The following is a 19,758-nucleotide window of genomic DNA, read 5'->3' as shown; positions in this document are numbered from 1 at the left end:
GCAGTCCAGCTTAGCAGTCCAGGAAACAATGCTTGGCTTAGGAGACAGCCTTGCTCCGTGTTCACCACGGTGCCGGTTGTGCGGACAGAAGGACCGGGCAGAGCGATGGCGATGCCAGCCTGTGGCAGGGCTGTGCGCGGCTGGGACCAGAGAGGCTCCGCCTGTACTGGCTGCAGGTGCTCCAGCCTGAGACTTGTGGGATGGAGAGCTTTGTTCTGCTGACAGGTGTGGATTTTTTGGTTAATTAAACCTTTTAATCAGAACTTAAATGCATTTTGATTACACTAGAATAAAGATGTTGGGGAGAAAAATTGAGCTTTTCCCTCTTGTTTAACTTGACACAGAGCACCTGTGTGGCTGCCTGGGCAGCAGCTACCACCACAGGTGGGTGCCCCCCCAAGCCGGGGTGACCCCCACCCCTGGATGCCCACCCCACCCTAGGGTGACCCCCATGCACCCCTGGATGCCCCCCACACCTGCGTGACCCTTATAAATGGATATCCCCTGCCTGTGCGCCCACCCGCCTGGGTGCCCCCTGCCTCGCTGTCCCATGATGCTCCGCTGCGCCGCCCGGCCCCGCAAGGCACGCCGGGACCTGTAGTCTACGCCCGCCCCGCCCACGCCCGCCGCCCCGCCCCTGGCCCGGGGCGAGCCCCGCCTGACGGACGCGCGGCTGGACCAATGGCGGCGGGCAGGGCGGGCCCTGGCGGCGCCGCCGGGCAGCGGGCGGGCGCGGGGCGGCGGCCCTGAGGTGGGCGGTGGGGCCGGGCCTGGCGGGGCCGATCGGGCGGCGGGGCCTGGCGCGGGCGGGGGCTTTGTCAGCGACGGGGGGCGCTGAGGAGCCGGCGGGGCCGGGCCGGGCTGTTTGCCACCGCCTCCGCCTCCTCCTCCGCCTCCTTCTCGTCCTCCTCCTCCTCCTGCCGCCGCCGCAGGTCCGCGGCGCGGCGCTGGGCGGAAGATGCGAGGCGCGGCGGAGGGCCGGCTGTGAGCTGCGGCAGGGGGAGCGCCCCGGCGGTGCCCGCGGAGCGGGGCCGGGCCCGGGCCCAGCCCCAGCCCCCCTCAGGCCGGCGGCGGGGCATGCGGATCGGGCCTGCTCGCCGATGAGAGGGAGGATGGGCACGCAGGGCAGCCCGGTGAAGAGCTACGATTACCTCCTCAAGTTCCTGCTGGTGGGGGACAGCGACGTGGGCAAGGGCGAGATCCTGGAGAGCCTGCAGGACGGCGCCTCCGAGTCCCCCTACGCCTACAGCAACGGTGAGCGGCCGGGCCGGGGCAGGGGCCGCTGCCCCCCGGCCACCCCCGGGAAGGCGGGCCGCCCTGGTTTGCCTTTTTCTTTTTCTCTTTGTGTGTGTGGGGGGGTTAATTACCTGGGAGCGCAGCGCGGCTGCCCAGCAGCGAGAGGCCGCGGCTGCACCTCAGCAGCGGGGGGCGGCGGGGCCGGGCCGGGGGGCGCCCGGGGGGCGCGGGTCCCGCAGCAGGGGGCGGCGGGGCCGGGCCGGGGAGCGCGGAGGGGAGCGGGGCCCTGCCCGAGCGGAGCCCGCCCCGCACCCCCAGGGCCGGGCCGGGCCCCAGGGGAGCAGCGCCTGTAACAAAAGACCGGGAGCCTGGTTCCAGGCCAGCGCCGCGCTCGCTCGGCGGCAGCCTGCAGCTCGACTGGGCCTCCTCCTGCAAACAAACATCGAGGTTTCTCACGGAGCCCATGACAGACCATTAACTATGGTGTCACAAGACCGTAATTAAGAGCCAAGGAGTGCCGCTGTGCTATTTCCTGCATCCCCTCGCTGCAGTTAAAGCGTAACACAGCCTGGCGGGGGGCAGGTCCTGGGGTGGTTTTCAATCTGTCATCCTTCCCCCAGCCTCCGTGCAGAATAACATCCCCCGGGGCTCGACAGAAGCGATCCAGTCCAGGCCCCGTGTCGCCACTGCAGCCCACCCCAGGGTTGGAGCAGGTGGTGCTTGGTTTTGCCCGTAAGCAGGAGACGGAGGGAATCGGGTGCTTCTCGACGCTCTGTGTCAAAACTGGCTGAATTCAGAGCATAAAGGAGCGGCGCGGCTCCTGGCTGCGTGCTCGGTCCTTGGAGCTACTACCAGCTTGTAGGAGCTGATGCAAGCGCGCACCTGCTCCGCAGAGATTTACGGGGAGGTGGTGACTCAGAAGTCGGGCTGCTTGTGAAATGAGAGCAGCAAATTCTGGAACTAGAAGGTTGTGGTATCATTCATCTCTTTGGGTGTCTGGCTGAGGTGGTGCGGTTTGCCTTCGAGGAGATGCTTGGCACTTTTAAGCTTCCCTGAAGAGAGTTTGTGTCTCTGAAGAACCCGCCTCATCTGGGAGCTGTAGAGCTGCTCCTTGGGGTTAGCATTTACTAAGCAGGAAGGGATGATGAGCGTAACAGGGTTGTTTTAAATGAAGTGTTCAAGTCGGAATTGTCTTCTAATAGAAATGGTTTTGACTGTTCTTTGAAGCAGGCAGTGGAGGAGTAATAACTACAACTGCTGAGTGAGTTGATATATACACAAAACCCAAAGAACAGTGACTTTGGCTATTGCTGTGAAAGTGTTGTCTCTGTACCTTGCAGGTTTTATAACAACAAAATACCACCACCTTTCTTCCAGAAAAAGAAATCTCAGCGAATGATATTTTCAGAACCTTCCCTCATCTTCTGTGAGCAGTTGAATCCATTCCTAATTAGAGAATTAGGTCACATACTGTGTTTTCACAGCAATGTATGCTGTGATAGTCCCTGCTTCCATTGCTTCTGCAAAGCTACACGCCTTTTGGATAATCAGACAGAGTAGCTTTGAAATCTGAGTGAGTTTGGTGCTGCTGCTAATTCTGACAGCCTTGGCAATCCAACTCCCTCTGTCTCTGGTGCAGTTGGGACCTGTGTACTCATGGGGCTTCTCTGCCAGCATGCTTTCACTCTGCCCTGACAGAGACCGTCCCCTGTCATGAAGATTTTGTGAGCAGCTAGTGCCCAGCCTCCTTTTTGACATGTGCCTAACGCTGTCCCAAAACTGCAGCGGTGGAATGTTATGTAGAGGTTCTTTCTGTAGGTCTTTTACTTATAAATGTATCATCCTTGTCCCCTCCCAGACTCTACATCCCAATTTGAAACAATTATTGTATCATCTACTACTTGTTCGATCTGTTCAGAAAACGGAACTTGCCAGTACCGCTGTGAAATGCAATGTGTTTTAGGTTGATCTTGTGATTGGGGCATCTCATGTCGAGCTCAGGTCCCTGACCTCTGCCGGGGAGAGGTAGAGCTGTTGCGCCCACTGTCTCATTAGGGTCTGCTGCTTTTACTGTGTTGGCCAATTACAACTGTCTCCACGCAGGTTTTTTTGAAATGCAGTGTGAAATGGATTGTCCTTTTGGCTCTGCGAAGGCATACCTTTAAAAGTGAAGCTGTCTAAATGAAGCTCATTCCTGCTGCTGCTCTTCTGCTGTACACCTGGCCTCTGGAAGAGGGTTTTCTTCTCCGTGGCATCTGGGTGTTGGAACAGCAGTCAATCAAGAGATGAGAAAGCCCTTTTTCTGTCAGCATTGCTTTGGGGAGCTGTAAGCAGCAGGCAGCCTCTGCTTGCTTGCATCCAGTATCTGAAAGCCTTGGACGCAGTATGAGCTGAGTCTTTCCTAAAGCGTTGTAGTTGCGTCTGTCCATCCTCATTCAGCGTCCCTGAGCAGAAGCATCGCTTCTCAGCACAGCCTTACAGCTTGGCACCTCGTTCTAAATTGGGCACATCTTAAATTAGACACCTCAGTTCCTATTGTGTATAGCAAGACCTTAGTAATGTCCTTTATTTAAACTGCTGTTAGAAATAAATCTGGTCTATATAAGTAGAGGTTACTCCCTGGGTGCTGCTGACCTTTGCAATGAGAGGTGTCAATGATGCTCCTGACCATGCTTGCACCTGAGCTCCAAGGGCACTGAATACAGAGCTTCTAGTGACATAAAACCAGCATTTTGAGAAGGAATTTGAGGTCCATTTATCACCTGTGTGTTTCTGGGTTCATGCTCAAGTTACTGAGTGTATCAGTCTCCAGGAGCACCAGGCCAGGTGGGCTCCCTGCAGGGAGTGTTGTTTGTGTCCCCTGGCTGGATATTGTCACCTTGCACCCCAGGAGAGTTTGTAACTAAGGTTCACTTACATCTTGCTTTTTCTCAGCCATCCACAAAAGGTCCTGAATTAAGCCACCTCACTAGTGCAAAAATGTGGGCTTTTGGGAAAACGTTAATGTTCTTCTGGGCTTCCAGTGTTGTCCTTCTTCCCAGGTTTCATCCCTCAGCTCCCCATATCTACAGTTGTGGAGACAGGTGCTGTTCTTGGAGCCCTACCACTGCTCTTGACAGCTGGAGGACATCACCTAGGAACTGAAAAGCCTGCCTTTCCCCTGAGTGCCCCTCTTCTCTTGGCACTTGCTCCTTCTCTCCTGAGGTACAGGGGAGGGATGCTCTAGCCCCCATGCTGTGAGCCACGGTGTTACAGCTGACTCAGAGTGAAATTGCGTGCCTTACTCAGGGGGTACGAGTCAGCTACACAGATCACTTTTCACTTTGGTGCTTAAATTGCCTGCTTGGGGTCTGTTCTTATCCTTCCCCAAGTACCAAAGCAGGACAGAAGTGTTTCTACTTGCGGGGTGGTTTTGCACAACGAGATGTGGTGGAGCTGCCTGTGAAAGTAGGGGTGGTATATGTGTCCTGCAATAGGAAGACAAGGCTGTTCCTCACCTGAGGGGCTTTGTCACTACTGTGTCATACATCCACGCTTGAATATCTAGTTGTTCATGTGCTCCTGCTGAAATGATCTTGCCTAGCTGGTTTGTTGGCTTGCTTGAGAAGCCAGCCCTGCTCGAGCTGCATCAAAACCAGGTGAGTCAGGGGAGGACTCCTTGCACGGGAGCGCTCTGCAGGCACAAGTGCCATTGCTGCTGTATGAGACTGTGCCCTGCCTGCACCAGAAATAGGGCTGGGGCTGGTCTCACCGCGCAGACATGAATGTGATGTGCTTCATCCTCACGTGATGGAGGGCCTTTTCTGCGGCAGCCTGCCCCCTCACCTGCTGCTGTTCCCGTAGGAAAGGAGAAACGTGTGTTAGGGAAAGAGCAGAGCATCTTTCTGAGCAGATGGCTTTGATTGGAAGGGAGATGAATTTTTATCCCCCCCCCCCCCCCCCCCCCATCATCAGCTTGTGTTAAGGAAGTGATGAGAATGAAGCCTTGTGTCTACGCTCTGATCTTCTTTCAAAGAAAGCAGTGCCTTGCTGCAGGGTTGGTGCTGTGACCAGCCCTGATGCAGTGAGCCCCAGTGCCTTGTTTTAACCCCATCCTTTAACTGGGGCTTAGTGCCTTTATTCAAGCACTGTCCTCAGGTGTGCTCTGTTGCCCCACTGCTATCCAAAGACCCAAGGAAATGTTAGGGAAAAGGCAACTTAAGTGCTCAGTTGCAATACTTACCAACAGGCTTTATGGTTCAGATTAAAAACTGCATTTTTCCCAAGAGCTTTTCCCCCATAGCAAGTGCAAGGAGTTCAGCTTCTGGGCAGGGGCTGTGAGCCCACCATGGTTCCATGTCTGTGCAACGAACGAGGTTTGCAGCCCTGTAGCTTCATGCCCTTTCCCTGTTAGGGATGTCAGGGAGAGGCAGCATTAACAAAGAGCGGCTGAAGACACTGCTCAGCCCTTGGAGGCGAGCACCCTCCCAGCCAGTGCTGTTTGCCTGGGGATCAGATGACTGCTGTTTAATTACCAGGTTGTTTATGTGAGTGACCCACATCTTCGGATGTCTTTCCCCTCTGGTTGTTTTTGTGCAGCTGTCTAAATTTGGAGGTCCCTAAGGTGTCCCTTTCAAGTCTTTCTTTACAGCAGTTACTCTCTTGGTATGTCCTGTGACTCCTCAGTAACCAGCGTGCATCTAGAAACATCACCTGTACAACTGCTCTGCTTTGCTTTGTAGCAGTCTTCGAGTTAGTTACTTGCCAACCAGGAAATCATCTGTACCACAGCCGGCATACGCAGGGATGGAAGAAAGTGGACACCTTGTCTCGTCTTCCTCACTGCCATGGAGGGAGTGCAAGGGGATGCTTCTCAATACTTCTGCTCCTTGCCTGTCCAGTTTCCAAGACTGACCAGGGAGGTGGTAGTCTCTTGCTTCTCATCCACAGTCTCTGGTTGTGGCCATGTGTGCCTGGAGGTCCTGCTGCACTGCTGCAAAGTTTGCCACCGCCCGTTTGCTTTTCCCAGGCCTTAATGAAGTGCAGCCAAGCAGTTCTGCTTTAAACTTCTGCAGCTTCTGTAAGGACAGGACCTCTCCCAATACCTGCCAGCTTCTAACCTTCCCTTCTGGAGCGTACAAGAAACAGTTGCTGGGCGCACCTCAGGCAGGGACAGCACTGATGCGGTGGTGCCTTCTGGACACGGGCACGAGAGCCTGAGATGTTGAGCGTGGGCTTGAGATTGCAGCTGAGCGCTGCAATGTGTCTGGGCTGTCTTTGGCATCAGTGGGGAAGAAAACATTGATCTAGGTGCTGCTTTGCTGCTGCCTTCTGCTCCTCGCCTGGCCACATGCTGCTGTGTGCATTCCTGCTGTCTGCCGGAGCAGCATTGTCCCCATCAGTGGTAGACACAAGCATCCAGCTGGGCTGGCCTGCTGGTTCAGGTGCTGTGTGCCAGTGGAAACTGCTGTTTGTTTTCTGGCATGACTGTATTAATTGGAATAATGTTTTATTGTGAGGTTTCAGCACTCTGATGCAAGGGGGACTGGGGCAAAATGTTCTAAGTGCAGCCTTGCCATCGTGTCCCTGTAGTGGCTGCAGAATTGATCTGCAGGGAATGCTTCAGCAGGACCATGCTGGTCATGCTGCTAGAAATCTCTTTTGATTGCTTGCGGAGTGGAGAGTGGTTGGTGCAGCAATTCCCCGTGTCTGCCAGCACTTGCATCAGTGTCCTTCAGGGATGTTTGCTTCCCTGTCATCAGGGATGCAAAACTGATCTCATCAGAGCAGGCTTTGGCTCGGAAACAACTCCAGCATCTCTTATTTCTCCACTGTTTACTACTTATCCTTTGTGTGAAAAATATTTCCAAATGTACAGCATTGGTTGAACCTCCATCTCTGCTTGATGTGGGAATAACTAGCAGTGGTTTAAACCTTAAACAGAACAAACCCCAAAACAAAGCAAACAAACAAAAAAAATCCCATCAAAACAAAAACCAACCCCCTGACTGAGTGCCTAGCAGGTTTTGATGTCTTCAGCTCTCAAGTCAGGATTAAGGATGCACAGCACTGTAGGTTGTTGTGCATGCATAATTTTTCAGGAGGGTTGTGGTTTTGTTGTGTTTTTATAAAGCTGGGGACTTATTCTGCAAAGTTCTTGATTGCACAGGGCAGTTCCTGCCACCTCTAATCCCCTGTATAAAAGCTTTGCTTTTATAGATGTGGCTACTAATGTGTTTCTGAGCCTTAAGTGCACAAAGATGATGTGAGCTGAGCAGTGTAAATCTGAAAAGGGTGAAAGGCTCTTCTAGTAACTGGGATTAAAAGTTTCTCTGTATTTTTTTTTATTTCTAAAAAGCAAGTAGTTTTTGCTCTCTCCAGAGCCTGTGATGGCGTCGTGCACTTCTCTTGGGGTGGGTGTGTGTGGGTTTTTTTGTTTGCTTGTATCAGAATATAAGCTGCATAGGAAAGCCCATGGAAAATGTCTCCTCCTCCTCCGCCCCAGTCTCCTTCAGCTTTTGTTTCCAGCTGTTCCCTGGCATGTTTTCCTCCCGTGGCCTCCCTCTCTCGGAAGAGCAGAGCATCTTTCCCTTGTGCTTGAAATAGCTACACGGTGAGCTTAGGTTGTGGAGCTGAGGTTTTATAATCTTGCTTTTTAAAATCTCGTTTGCTTTCCCTTTACCCCTTACCTTCCAATGGCAGCCCAGGCTCGGCACGAAACAAGCAGACACAGAAGCATTATGTCATACCGGTTTCTATTTGATTGCAGGCAGAGGAGGAGGAAGGAAGCTCCAATGTGGAAATCTTGGGCTCTGTTTTGCCAAGTGCTTTGCTGTGAGTTGGGACTCACCTGAAGGAAAATTCCCCTGGGGCGTCGAGGGTCATGGCTCAGGGCTAGGCCTGCCGTCCAAGAGGTCTGTTTGTTACTGCAGAAGTTGTAGTGATAGTAAGGTTGCAACATCAGCTGAGAGACTCTTCCTATGGGGCTTCTGTTTGCTGAGAGCGTTTTTACGTAGCCATAGCTTTTCAAACGTTCTTCCTCTTTTTCTACCTCCTCTTAGTCTTATTTCCATTACCCCATTGGGAAACTAGACAATATTATATAATTTTAAAACTTTGACACCTGTTCTATAAAAGTAACCCCTGAAGTGATTAATGTCCTGTATTGCTGCGCAGTGCTGCAGTCATTTCAATAGCAGGCATTGAATTTGGTCAAAAACCCTTATGCAATTTAAACAAAATATTTGCTGTTTAAACTGTTAGTGGTTAAGGAGGAGACAGGCAGAAGGGGACAGTGAAGGGCTGTACTTAACTGGTAGTTTAATGGAAGGTGCTGTGCATCTCTGGAATAATCTCCTTTTAAAGAAAATTAAGATGGCTTTTTATTTTTTTATTTTTAGAGATGCCATTTTAACATATTTTCCAGCCCAGCTTCTGACATCCCTGGCCCATTTGGGGGTTTTGTCATACCACTTCCCTGTCTTTGCAAATGATTGCTCTTTGCACACACACCCCAGTCATGTACACAGAAATTAACCCTGTCTTCTGTTTCCTTCTGTACCAGTTCTAACAGCAGTAGTGCCTTTTGCCTGTGGCTCTGGAGCCTGAGCAGCCAGGAGACCTAACTAGGTGAAAAAAGCCAACTAACCAAAAAAAAACAACCAAACATAAAAAAACAACCTTGAACCAAAAAAACCCAACAAATAAACCCCACTATTTTGCCTGTCATGTTTAACTTAATCTTAAATCATCTCTTGTCACAAGAGTTGTTATTTTTCTTATGTTCTTAAACTGCTTAAGTAACTTGATGGTAAAATCCATACAGGAGACAGTGTGCAGGTCTGTGCTACAGCACAAGGAGATGAAACTACAGGGTTGATCTTGCCTAACCTGAGAGCCTTGTCTGTGCTGCTCGTCATGCTAGCAAGCCTCCTTGGGTTGAGACACGCTTGTGGATGTCATCTGTATGACAAGGTTAAAATTCAGTGCTTTCTTTTTGTTTTAAAAGTGCAAAATGCTGGCTTGGTCCTGGTAGCAGCAAAAGGCGTGTTTCAGCGTTGCTGCCGGGGTCACTGGGCTGAGACCCGGGAGGTGCCAATTTGGGCTGAGTGGAGAGTCTGAAAACGTGATTTCGGGCTGTTGAGAGCTGCTGTGGAGCCACAGCCAGGCAGCACACTTCATACGGGCGTGCAGAGGGGTGCTCGCGCTGCCAGCCCATCCTTGAAGGTCAAGGAGGGACTGCTGAGCGCACACAGCAATGTATTGTAGGTCAGGACCCTGGAAATTTGTTTTTATTGCTAGAAACAGCACACCAAAATGTGAAGCCAGTGTTAGCTGCCATTCTGATGCTTCCAGTGTGGAGCGGTTGGTTCCTTTCCAGCATGGGGCTTGCGGTCGGTGCAGCGAGACCAAATTCAAGAGCCAGTGAAATTCATGGTGAGTGGTCTTGCCATAGTTGCTGCGGTAGCTCTGCAGGTGCTTGTGCTCTGCAGGCACCTGGTGCTTATCTCATCTATGCCCAGCTGAAACACTGTAGCCTTCTTTCTGGGTGTTCAGGTGTATAGTGTCAGTGTGGAGTCAGCCACGTCATTGCCGGCTGCCTCTGCATGGCCGTGTTGCAACGTGACCTTTTAAATGGCAAAACCTGGAGTTTGGCAAACAGGCATTGAGCAGCAGGGTGTGAATGGCAGGAGGGGCTGTGGGTGGGTGTCCCATCAATCGGACACTGCTGCCGTGTGCGTCCTGAGCCTCTGCCAGATCCCTGAGCAGGCGTGCAGCCATACCTGTGAGCCGGGCGTGCACCAGGAGCAGGCTTCCTGCACACAGCAGTGTGCCTGTCCTGGTGGTGATGCCACGAGGATCTGATGCTGTGGAGCAACAATCCCCACATACTAACCTGCACGGTGTTCAGAAGGATAAATACGGAGGGTCAACCTCTAGAAGGCCAGGGTATTGAAGGTATTTTTAAGAAATACTTGGGAGTTTTCTGAATGTGGGTTGTTGGGGTTTTTTTTGTCTCCAAGCGTATCTTTGTGTTTGTATGGTAATCCAGCAACAATGAAGATTGTTATGGTGCCCTCTGATTTTTCTCATAGGCTGTCTTTGTTTCTGCGTGCAGCTGTATAGTTTTTATGGAGATATGAACTGCAAAGCATGAAGAAACTCTTTTGTTTGTTGTCACTTCTGTGCATGAAGTCATTCTTGATTTTCTTCTAAAGCACAAATCCACTTAACAACCCCAATTCTGGACTGACTTTTGACTGTTTCTCTGGCTTCCTGGGTATCCGCTGAAATTGTTTGAGCTTTAGGAACAGATTTGCTACTGGCTTCAAATGCTGTTTTCAGATACAGTTGTCATCCTTAAATGAGCCTGGAACAGAGTTCCTCTGTGTGAGGACCACGTAGCTGCTGAAACACTGCTGGGCTGTGGAGCAGGCAGTAGCCAAGTGAAGTCTTCTGCAAATCTGGGCTTCCTGAAGGTTTCCAAGTAGGTGATTTGCTTTTGCCTGGTTACAAAACCAAACAAACAATTATTTTTCCGAGATCTCCGCCTTCAGCTGTAGATGAAAGATGCTGGGGAACAAACCGATCCGAACAGCCGCCTTGTGAAAGGCTTCCAGTTTAAATTGAGAGCGCTCTTATCTGAAATGAGGCAGGTATGAGTGGAATGGAGTATGTTTTTCGAGAGAAAATCTACAAATTTGGGTAACTTCAAATAATGGAAAGGTGTTTGTTCTCTCCGTTTCTACATGTGACTCTGTACGAGGTACTTGGCAGCTTGTTGGATGTATCACAGAGCTGCCAAGTGCTGCAGCAGCTCCCTTGAGATGGCAGGAGCTCGCATGGTGTGCCGAGCTTCGTTCGGGGATATGGGCTCCTGACCATGTGCGTGGGGCTGAACTCCTCAGCTCACAACAGCTCAAACTCATCTGCTGCACAGTTAAATAATCAGAAGCTCCTTGTTACCTCCCACTGAGTTGTGCGGTGAGTGGATTTTGTCTCTGTGGCTGTGAGCAGGATATGATGAAGGCTTAAGCAGATGGCTTCCATCTACCCGTTACCCAGCCAGCACCATGTGGGAGCAGCACTGGTCTCCTGCGTGCCCTGTAAGAGCTGAGACCTCTTGATCCTGTTCCCAAGGCGGCTGCTCAGCTCCAACGCAGGACAGGAGCGCAGTGGTAAAAGCGCATGCTTTCTGGTCCTCAGCTCCAGTTCTGCGGGCAGGAGCTGGGGGTGTTTTGCACTGATGCTGTTTGGGAACTTGTTACCACCCTGCTTAAAACAAAGAAGTAATACTGCCGAGGTAAATGCTAACATCAAAAGACACAGACCTGGGATGAATCTACCTTTGTTTTGTTGACCCCTGTTGTTTATGGAGATAATTTGTTGTTTGTCTATCTAGAGAGTAGGTAATTGAATGCATGACTCAAACTGATGAGCTCATGTGTTCTTTGGAAGGGATTTTTTCTGTGGCTTACAGCTCTGAGCTGACTAGCTAAATTGCTGCTGTTAATGTGCTGTTGTACACACTTTTTAAGGTCGGATGACTTCATCAGTTGTTATTTGAATAGCTTGAATTAACTTTTTTCATCAGCTAGTGTTTATGTGCTCATACCACATCTTTTCTGAACAATTTGGTATCACTTACAGATGATGGAGAAAATAACTACTGCTCTAAGTTAAAAGTAGGCGCTGCAGTGGAAGGCAGTGCACTGGTGGTGTCTTCTACGTACAGATGCTACTGCCTGTTTTTTAAATTACTTGAATCAGAGGATCTCGATACCTGCTTCTTTGGGTGGGTGCTGGTCCCAGCAGCTGCCTTCTGCCTAGGGGTGGGTTTCAGTGTTGGACTAATACATTCAGTTGCCGCACATGGCAGTGCAAAACCTGTTTGCTTTGAACGTGCGTTCAGCAGCTAGCATCTCCTGGCCAGCTGTAATTTCTGTACCCATCTGCCTTGTTTGACTAGAAATGAAATGACAAGTCTTTCTGTATCAATTTTAGCCCACAAGCGAACAATTCTGATATGAATCTTGAACCCTGGCTGCCCTTTTGCTCATAGGCTGGTGAAGGCCTAAAAAAAACCAACCCCAAAATAAGGCATTTTGAACTACACTCATAATGCATCCTGGCTTCGTGTTCTGCTTTTTGGAGCAGCTCGGCTGCTGGCCTCGGTTGCTGTAGGTTGACATTTAATGACCATCTCACCATAAACTGTTCTTAAATGCAAAGGTGCAGCATGTGAGATGCAGTGGGAGGGAGCGTATGAACACAGCAATGGGAGTGTAATAGCTGTTGTCATCTTGTGGAATACGGTTCTGCCAGGAGACGAGTCTCAGGAGGCCAGTGCCCACTTTGGTCTCAGCAGCATCTGTGGTAAAGCTGATGAGTTTGTATGGTGCTGGCTGTGTTGCAGGAACGTGCTGTGAAGCCGTTGTGGAGTAGCTCTGTCCCTCTTGGCCTGACCTTGTGTAAGCTCCTGGTACGTCCCCAAAGCTGGGCGCTGGAGAGGGCTGCTGCTGGGAACACTGCTTGTGGATGACACCCTGCGGGTCAGGGGGGTCTTTCACCCTGAAATAACCAGAGAGGGAGGGTGTTGGTTGGGGCAGTGTTACGAGCTGCAGTGCCAGTGTCCTTGCTGTCTGAATTCCTGCTGTCAGCCCCACAAGCGAGTGTGGTTTGGTTGTGTGGGGTGGGTGGGAGTGGTCTGTGGGGGTTTGCCTTGGGTTTGGGGTGGGGTTTTTGCATGCTGGGGCCTGGAGGTGGGAGTGATGCTCTTATTCTGGAGCTGGTCTGCTGTCGTGTCCCACTGCAGACCTGGAGATACTGTACCCACCTTTTGGCCTCAATTTTGTGATGTCCCAGAACTTCTCTTGCCTTGTTTGTTTTCTTCAGCTTGTTGGTGAGGACGGAACTTAGCTGGTTGTTGCTGCTTCTGCTTTTTCTCCACACTTGGCAGGTATGGGGGCATCCCCACTCGTTTGCTTTTGGGAAAACTAGCACGTCAGCCCTCCGGCTCTCAGCTGTCAGGTGCAATTATTGCTTCTCATCATTAACTTGCCCCTGTGAAAAGGTTGGCCAGGGTCAGTTTGCTGGCCATTGCTGTTGCTGGCAGCTCTCCCTGGGTGTGTGGCACACTACAGCCACTCTGACTTTCTGAAGGAGGTGAGCAGCCTCACGCAGGTGCCTGCACACACAGGGGCAAAGCTTTCCATTTTAAAACACAACCATGTCAGTCATGGCTTAGAAAGGTCTACTTAACATCTGTGACACCCAGGGACTTGGTAGAATAAACAATTGTCTTTAGACACTGCCCGATTATTGCTGGCATTTTGGATGAATTCATTTCTGGACTAATGGATTTAGGCTGAACTTACAGAGCACAGAAAAGCTCCAGTTATGAGGTCTGTACAGGCAGGGGCACGCTCGCTGTACTGAGTTTTGCACAGATGAACTGGTTGGCTTCTCCTCCTTTGATCCAGCTGGAAGGTTTGCATGAGCCCTTTGGAGGGAGAGGCAGGGACCTCTTAGCAGCTCCACCTTGCGCACACAGTAGGACCACTGCTAGCTCACGTGGTGATAAACTTGCCTGCACATCCCCAGAGGTGTGCTGGGGGGCCTGACAATGCCCAGCCAGGCTCTGCCAGCCCTGCAAGAGGGTCTCAGAGGAGGGGACACCATACCCCAGGCCCCTGCCAGGGCTATCCCAGGGAGCCTGGCCCAGCTGCCACTGAGTATGGCCAGTAAGGGATGGCCAGTGAGGGGACAGGGCTCTCTTACGTAGTTTACGTTCTCCCAAAGATTCAGTTGGATGTGGTGTCCTTGCTGGCATCCACAGCGTTTTCTGAACTGGTGATAAAGGTTTTAAACTAAATTCATCCATCTCTGCTTAGCCACAACTCTTGAAATACTTGCTGCTGAGAAGCTTCACTGGAGATTCATTCTTAATGTTTTCCTTTTTGCAAAAGGGAAGAAAAAAATTATTTACAATCCATTGACCCACTCTAAAGTGTTTCTTGGTGTTTATCTACTTTTGTGGCAGTGAAAACAATCATTGAAGACCAGCTGCATCCTGGATGATTATGGCTTCTGATCCTTCGTTGTGTATTAAGTAAGGATTGCCACAACACTTGAGTTGCAAATTCATTGCGGTTTGTCTGTGAAGTCTGCCACGCTGATTGGGAGGTATTCTCAGTGCTGCCCCAGGAGAAACAGAGTTTGCCTGATACTCTTGACAGTGTTTGCCTGTTTTATAATCATAGTATGCCTTTAATTCTTTCAGTTACTTATTTGCTAGCTGCTCACTGAGACCTACATCACTTTCTCCCGAGGATCCTCAAATGCCATGCAGCACGACCAGCCCTTCACAGCTGGTTACTCGGGTTACTGCAAAATCTCAGCAAGTTAAATATTTGTCTTGTGTTCTCGATTTTTTTTTTTTTTTTTTTTTTTTTATTCCACCCCGTGCTCTTCCCTCTTCCTAGTAGTCACTGGTCAGTGTGGCATTAAACCTGGAAACCTTTAAGAAGACCTTTTAAGAAGTCCTAGGTGTTTTTCTGGACTCAGCAGAGCTGATGACCTGTAGGAAAACAGAAATGGCTGGGAATGCTTTGGGGAAAAATCCAGCATTTTCAGTTGGACGCTTGTGGCATGGTAGCTTTGGCTGTACTAATGGCAGTGACAAATGAAAATCCATCACCAGGCTTGCTGGGTGAGGTGCTGTGGTGGCATGATGAGTGTTTCTGGTGGCTTGTGAGCCGGTGTTAAAATTTTGCAGTAGAGCAGAGTGTTTCTCTAGGGATGCTGAGAGATCAGGCCCATCTCATACATCAGTCCTCCTCTGAGGACTCAAAAGCCACCGTTATTCGAAGAATTGCAGAATGGAGCCACTCTGGCTCAATTTTTTTCTACAGCTGAAATAACAATCTGCCAAAAAGCAGCATTAGTCAGATAGATAACAAAATTCTACTCAATTTATCTTATTTTCTGATTTATATAATGCATTAAGTGAGGGATTGGCCTTACCTTATCATCACTCTATACCTCAGGTTTTGCCTGTTGACCTTGTATATATCACTTTGTAAATGGGGTGGTTGACTTCTTTTGAATTATTAAATTAAACTGGGTTTCGTTTATTTATTATATTAAAAAAAAAGAAAAAAGCTGAGTTGGCATTGTGCAGTGCATGTCTGTAAGCTGGGGGAACTGACAAAATTTTTAATGAAGTTCAAATAACATACATTGTTTTTTGTTGTGGGTGGACTAACAGAAAGTGAGGTGGTGGATTCCGAGCTTCCACAAGCAGAAAACAATACATTTAAGAAATGAGGTGGCAAAAGTATCTTTGGTCAGTCTGATTCTCACAAACTGCAAATGACTTTTAAGTGATAAGTAGAGTGTCTCTGGGAAGGAAAGCAAGCTTGTCTTAAAACTATCACTGTTTTACTGGAGTGCATGGATTTAAAAAAAATTTTTCTCCTTTGGTAAGAGATTTTTGAGCATCACCTGGAATGTCTTGTGCCCCAGATTTGTGAATAAATTACGTTCTTCTTGAAGACACTACAGGCGCAGACTAGAGATGTTGCTGCCAGCCTGCAGCAGCCCAGCCTTCAAGGAAGGTTGCAGGAAAAGCTGCTGATGGCTTTCTGTAATGTGGAGCGAGTCCCTTTATCCCTCTGTCATGGGGTGAGTCCTGATTGTACCTTTTTGATATTTGTATAAGTGCAGTGAAGCTGTTAGTTAGGAGTTGAATCATTAGAGCATCTCTGGAGGAGGACGCTTGGTTTGGACCAATAACCTGAAATGCAGTACTGGCTCTAGCGTCATGCTGAGAGCTGGGATCACTCTCACCCTAGCACTAAGTGAGGATCGCCTTGGAAAGCTAAAGGAGGAAAAAGGCACGTGCTGCTCTTACTGCGGTAAGGTTTTGCTCAAATCTGCCTTTTTAAGGGTAGGTGATCCTTCTGGTCCCCTGCCCAGGCGCTAGGGCAGTCATCTAGAGAGTCTGCAACTGCAAAATTGTCTCCTTTTCTCTAAAACAAAGACATACACAAAGCCAAGAAGCGGCTGTGCTTACAGTAGTAAACATTTATAGAGTCTTCACTTGAGCCATTTAAACCCATTTTCCAGAGATGATAATCTGTTTAAAGGGAGAACCCAAGAGCAGCATGAAATACTTAGCTCCCTTGTCTTTCTGCGTTTTTCCAATGTTGCTTCCAGTTCCACGTATCTGCTTGCCTGCTCCTCCTCTGTTGTGGTTTTGGTGTGCTGCTGCTCGTGCAGATGCAGTTCAGGGGCTTGGCAGAGCAGCGGGACGCCTTTCTCCAAGCCATGAATTCCCAAGAGGAAGGGTGACTGACAGCCTCATACAAAGTAGTATCAAATGCTGGAGGATTGTAATGTCTCTTGGAGGGGTTTTACTTTTCCTGCTCGCATTGGGTGTAATCTTTTGGGTGAAAGTTTTAACTAAGCTAAGGTAGGGTGTGGGGTTTTTCAGGTCATATTGATGCAAAGTGTGCTGTGCTCCGCATCAGTAATTCGGGAGAGGTCAGAGTTTCCTATAACACATCTTGTGTATTCCCATGGGAAAATGGCTTGCTTTCTTAGGTTTTCCTTATACCAGTTGGTAAAAGGAATAAAGGTTTGGAATTCCCTGGAGTCTTGCCTGGGAGCTTGAAACCCAGCTCTGCAGAGGGGAATTGGGTGTCTGACATCAGGCTCGGTGACACCAGATCACTTTGCAGAGTGCCCTGTGCCAGGTCGGCTCGCTTTTCGAGGAGTGAGCTTGAGATGGTGTCAGCATAAATAGAAGACTAAAGCAGCACTGGAAAAATAGCAGAGGAGTTGGCCTGAATGCTAAATTAGAGAGAACAGCCCAGACTTGTTTTCCAAGCCTCATTCATTTTGTTGCATCATGCTAGATATTGGTCAAGAAAGAGATCAGTTGATATAAAATAAGCTTTAAACAAGACTGTTTTCTTTTCCCCCAGTGCTGCATGCCCCAAGGGCCAGGCAGGGTTGCGGAGGCAGCAGCTGGCGGCTTGCTGGTGCTGTGTGCTGCAGGAGCATCGCGTGGGGTTTGTAGCAGCGCATCCCTTCCAGGGGATCAAAGCACGTTCTGGCAGAGAATAAATGTCAGTCTCAAAATGAGCTGTACTTGCTGCGAGCAGAGGTGATGCTCAGGTGGGGGAAACCCTGTCAACTGCAGAAATTAAACTTTAAAAACTTCCCTTACCTTATTGGTGTCTGAGCTGCCTGGAATGAAAAGGCAGACTGGTAGCCCTGATGTAGCATGGCCAACCAGTGGGACTGTGGCCCTCTGTCCCCATGTCCCTGGGACAGGGGTGAAGCCAAGACTGAGCTTGGGCTGTAGGCTGGGCTTAGGAAAGTGAGCTGGGCTGCTCAGCCTCCTTGTCAGCTGTAAAATGGGGGGAGTATGTATTGGGCTACAGCAATTTTCTAGCACCAGTGAGCCGTGGCTGTCCTGCACAGCTACAGGAGAGCTGTGTCCTGCTCAGAGGGCTAACCAGCTAAAAAAAAAAAAAAAAAAAAAGTTGGTGCAAGCTTTAATGCAAGTCCCTATGAGCTGTCCTGATGTACTGAGTGTTTGTGGAAGAGAGGAAGCTGAAATTTTCTCCAAAATTTTGCAGTTACATAGTATTTGTCCTTATCAGCGGGCTTGTAGGTAGAGTTTGCTCAAGAACCTTTTGTAGATACAGTCCCTAGTCGCAGTTTTGGTGTATGTGAGTTAAAAAGTGCAGCACTTTCCTCCAACCCATGTTACCAGGTCCTGCTTAAATGCTGACTGTAGCCTAGAATCAAAACAGCTTTGCTTTTAACTCGAGTCTATGTGAATTCCTCAGGCAGGTTTTGTGGTAGTACTGCAGGGGTGTGATCCGCAAAGGGCTTTTCCCTTCACCTCCAGCACTCATATGCCAAGGAGAGAAGTTCTGCACAAAGACACAGGCTGCCCCGAGGCCAGGCAGCAAAAGCAGTTGACTGGCAGCTGTCTGGAAATGAAGAGAGAGATTTGGTACTTTCCCTTTTTTTTTTTTTTTTTTTTTTTGCTTTTTGCATTCAGCATTTGACGTCAAGTGTGGTGGGGCAGCAGGTGCCTGGAGAGTCTGCCAGAACCACTCCGTCGTGGTGAGCTCTCTTACAATTTCCTGCACGAGTGACGAGCTGCCATCCCTGCCTGTCTCCTGGGAAGGGATATCTGCAAGGGCGAGTACAACCTCACACCTTGGGCTTCCTCCCTCCATCTCACGTTTTCTTCTGAGCAGAGACATCACTGTGAAGGACATGAAGGACATAAAGGACTTCTGGGTTTGCCTATTTAATTTCCCTGAGCGTCTTTGGAGCAAGGAGCAGTTGCAGCAGGAGCTCAGGAAGTTTTCCAGTGCTGTTTTCTGCTGGTTGCCTGCTTTGGTCATGGCTGTATTGTTCTGCCCAAAGACTGGTGTTGCTCTGGTTTGAAGTATGTAGTATAGTTTCACATGGGCATGGAGGGAATGGGTATTTAAAGCATTGCTGTAGTGATGAAGTTGTATATATTTGCAACAAGGAAATTATGTTCCCCTTGTTGGGGCTGTAGGCTTGGCAGTTTGTGAGTGTGGAGCCTAACACAGGCATTTCTGGGTTTGTGTGGCGTTTTCCTTTAATGAGTTTTCTTCTCTTTCTGGTCAAGCCGAACCTCTTTCACTTTAAAAGCTGATCCTAGAGTGATTTGTTTCACCTCGATGGTCGTGGTTTTGGAAGCACGTGGCTGCTGTGCCCTGAAAACCTGTTCCTCCTCCTTGGTGCTTTCATGCAACTGCTCCATCTGTGTGCCTGGACTGCTGGCATGGAGGATGCTGAGGACATACTGCTTGCAGGGAGCTCTTGTGCCTAACGAGAAATGGGGCAGTCTGCGTGGAGCAGTCTCTTGTGATTTTGCATCTGAAACAGTGCGGTGGGCATAATTAGCCCTTTCCCTAACAGCCCAGCCTGTCAGCCTGTGGCAGGGGCTGATCCTGGCTCAGGAACTGGTGGGCAAATGTCTGGATGTTCCCTCCTGGCTGCAGAGCAGGCTTGCTCCCACTACTGCTTGCCATCCCTGGGGATGAGGGAGATGTATATCAGCCTGAAAATAAATACAGATCATTCGCTTGTCTCTGGAGGAAGATAAAATGTAAACTGTCTATTTTCTGTGATAAAGCACTGGAAATAGTTAGAATTTAAGATAATTATCTTTATTGCTTTTTATAGCACCCTGTGAAGGCTGAAATCTAATTTGTTTTTCACTAAGAGGGAGCTCCTGCTGATGACTCAGAAAAATCCATTTGCTTTATTGACAAACTTGTCTGTTTGGTTATCGGGGCAGTATTCCTCTTGCAGGAAAAGGGAGATACCTGTCGTAACACAACGGTGGGTTTTTAATATAGATTCAAAGTTTGCTATCTATTGGCAAGAGGAAAAAATAAAGATCTAATCTGAGTGAAGTGACTCTGCTTTATTAAAGATGACTGTAAATTAGTTTATGCTTTAGTGGGTGTGTAGTAAAGG

At 49.5% G+C, this 19,758-nt stretch overlaps 1 protein-coding gene across 1 annotated transcript in view; it reads left to right on the top strand.

Moving 5' to 3' along the window:
- The first annotated feature begins 932 nt into the window (after positions 1–932).
- Positions 933–19,758, top strand: part of RAB40C (RAB40C, member RAS oncogene family) — a 36,640-nt gene continuing 17,814 nt past the window's right edge. The window contains exon 1 of the mRNA XM_055708562.1: positions 933–1,254. Within this exon, the coding sequence (XP_055564537.1) occupies positions 1,101–1,254 (154 nt within the window). The 5' untranslated portion in view covers positions 933–1,100. The remainder of the gene's footprint in view (positions 1,255–19,758) is intronic.

This window comes from Falco cherrug, chromosome 4, assembly GCF_023634085.1.
Source record: "Falco cherrug isolate bFalChe1 chromosome 4, bFalChe1.pri, whole genome shotgun sequence".
NCBI classification, from domain to species: domain Eukaryota; kingdom Metazoa; phylum Chordata; class Aves; order Falconiformes; family Falconidae; genus Falco; species Falco cherrug.
This window is presented reverse-complemented; position numbering and strand designations above follow the sequence as displayed.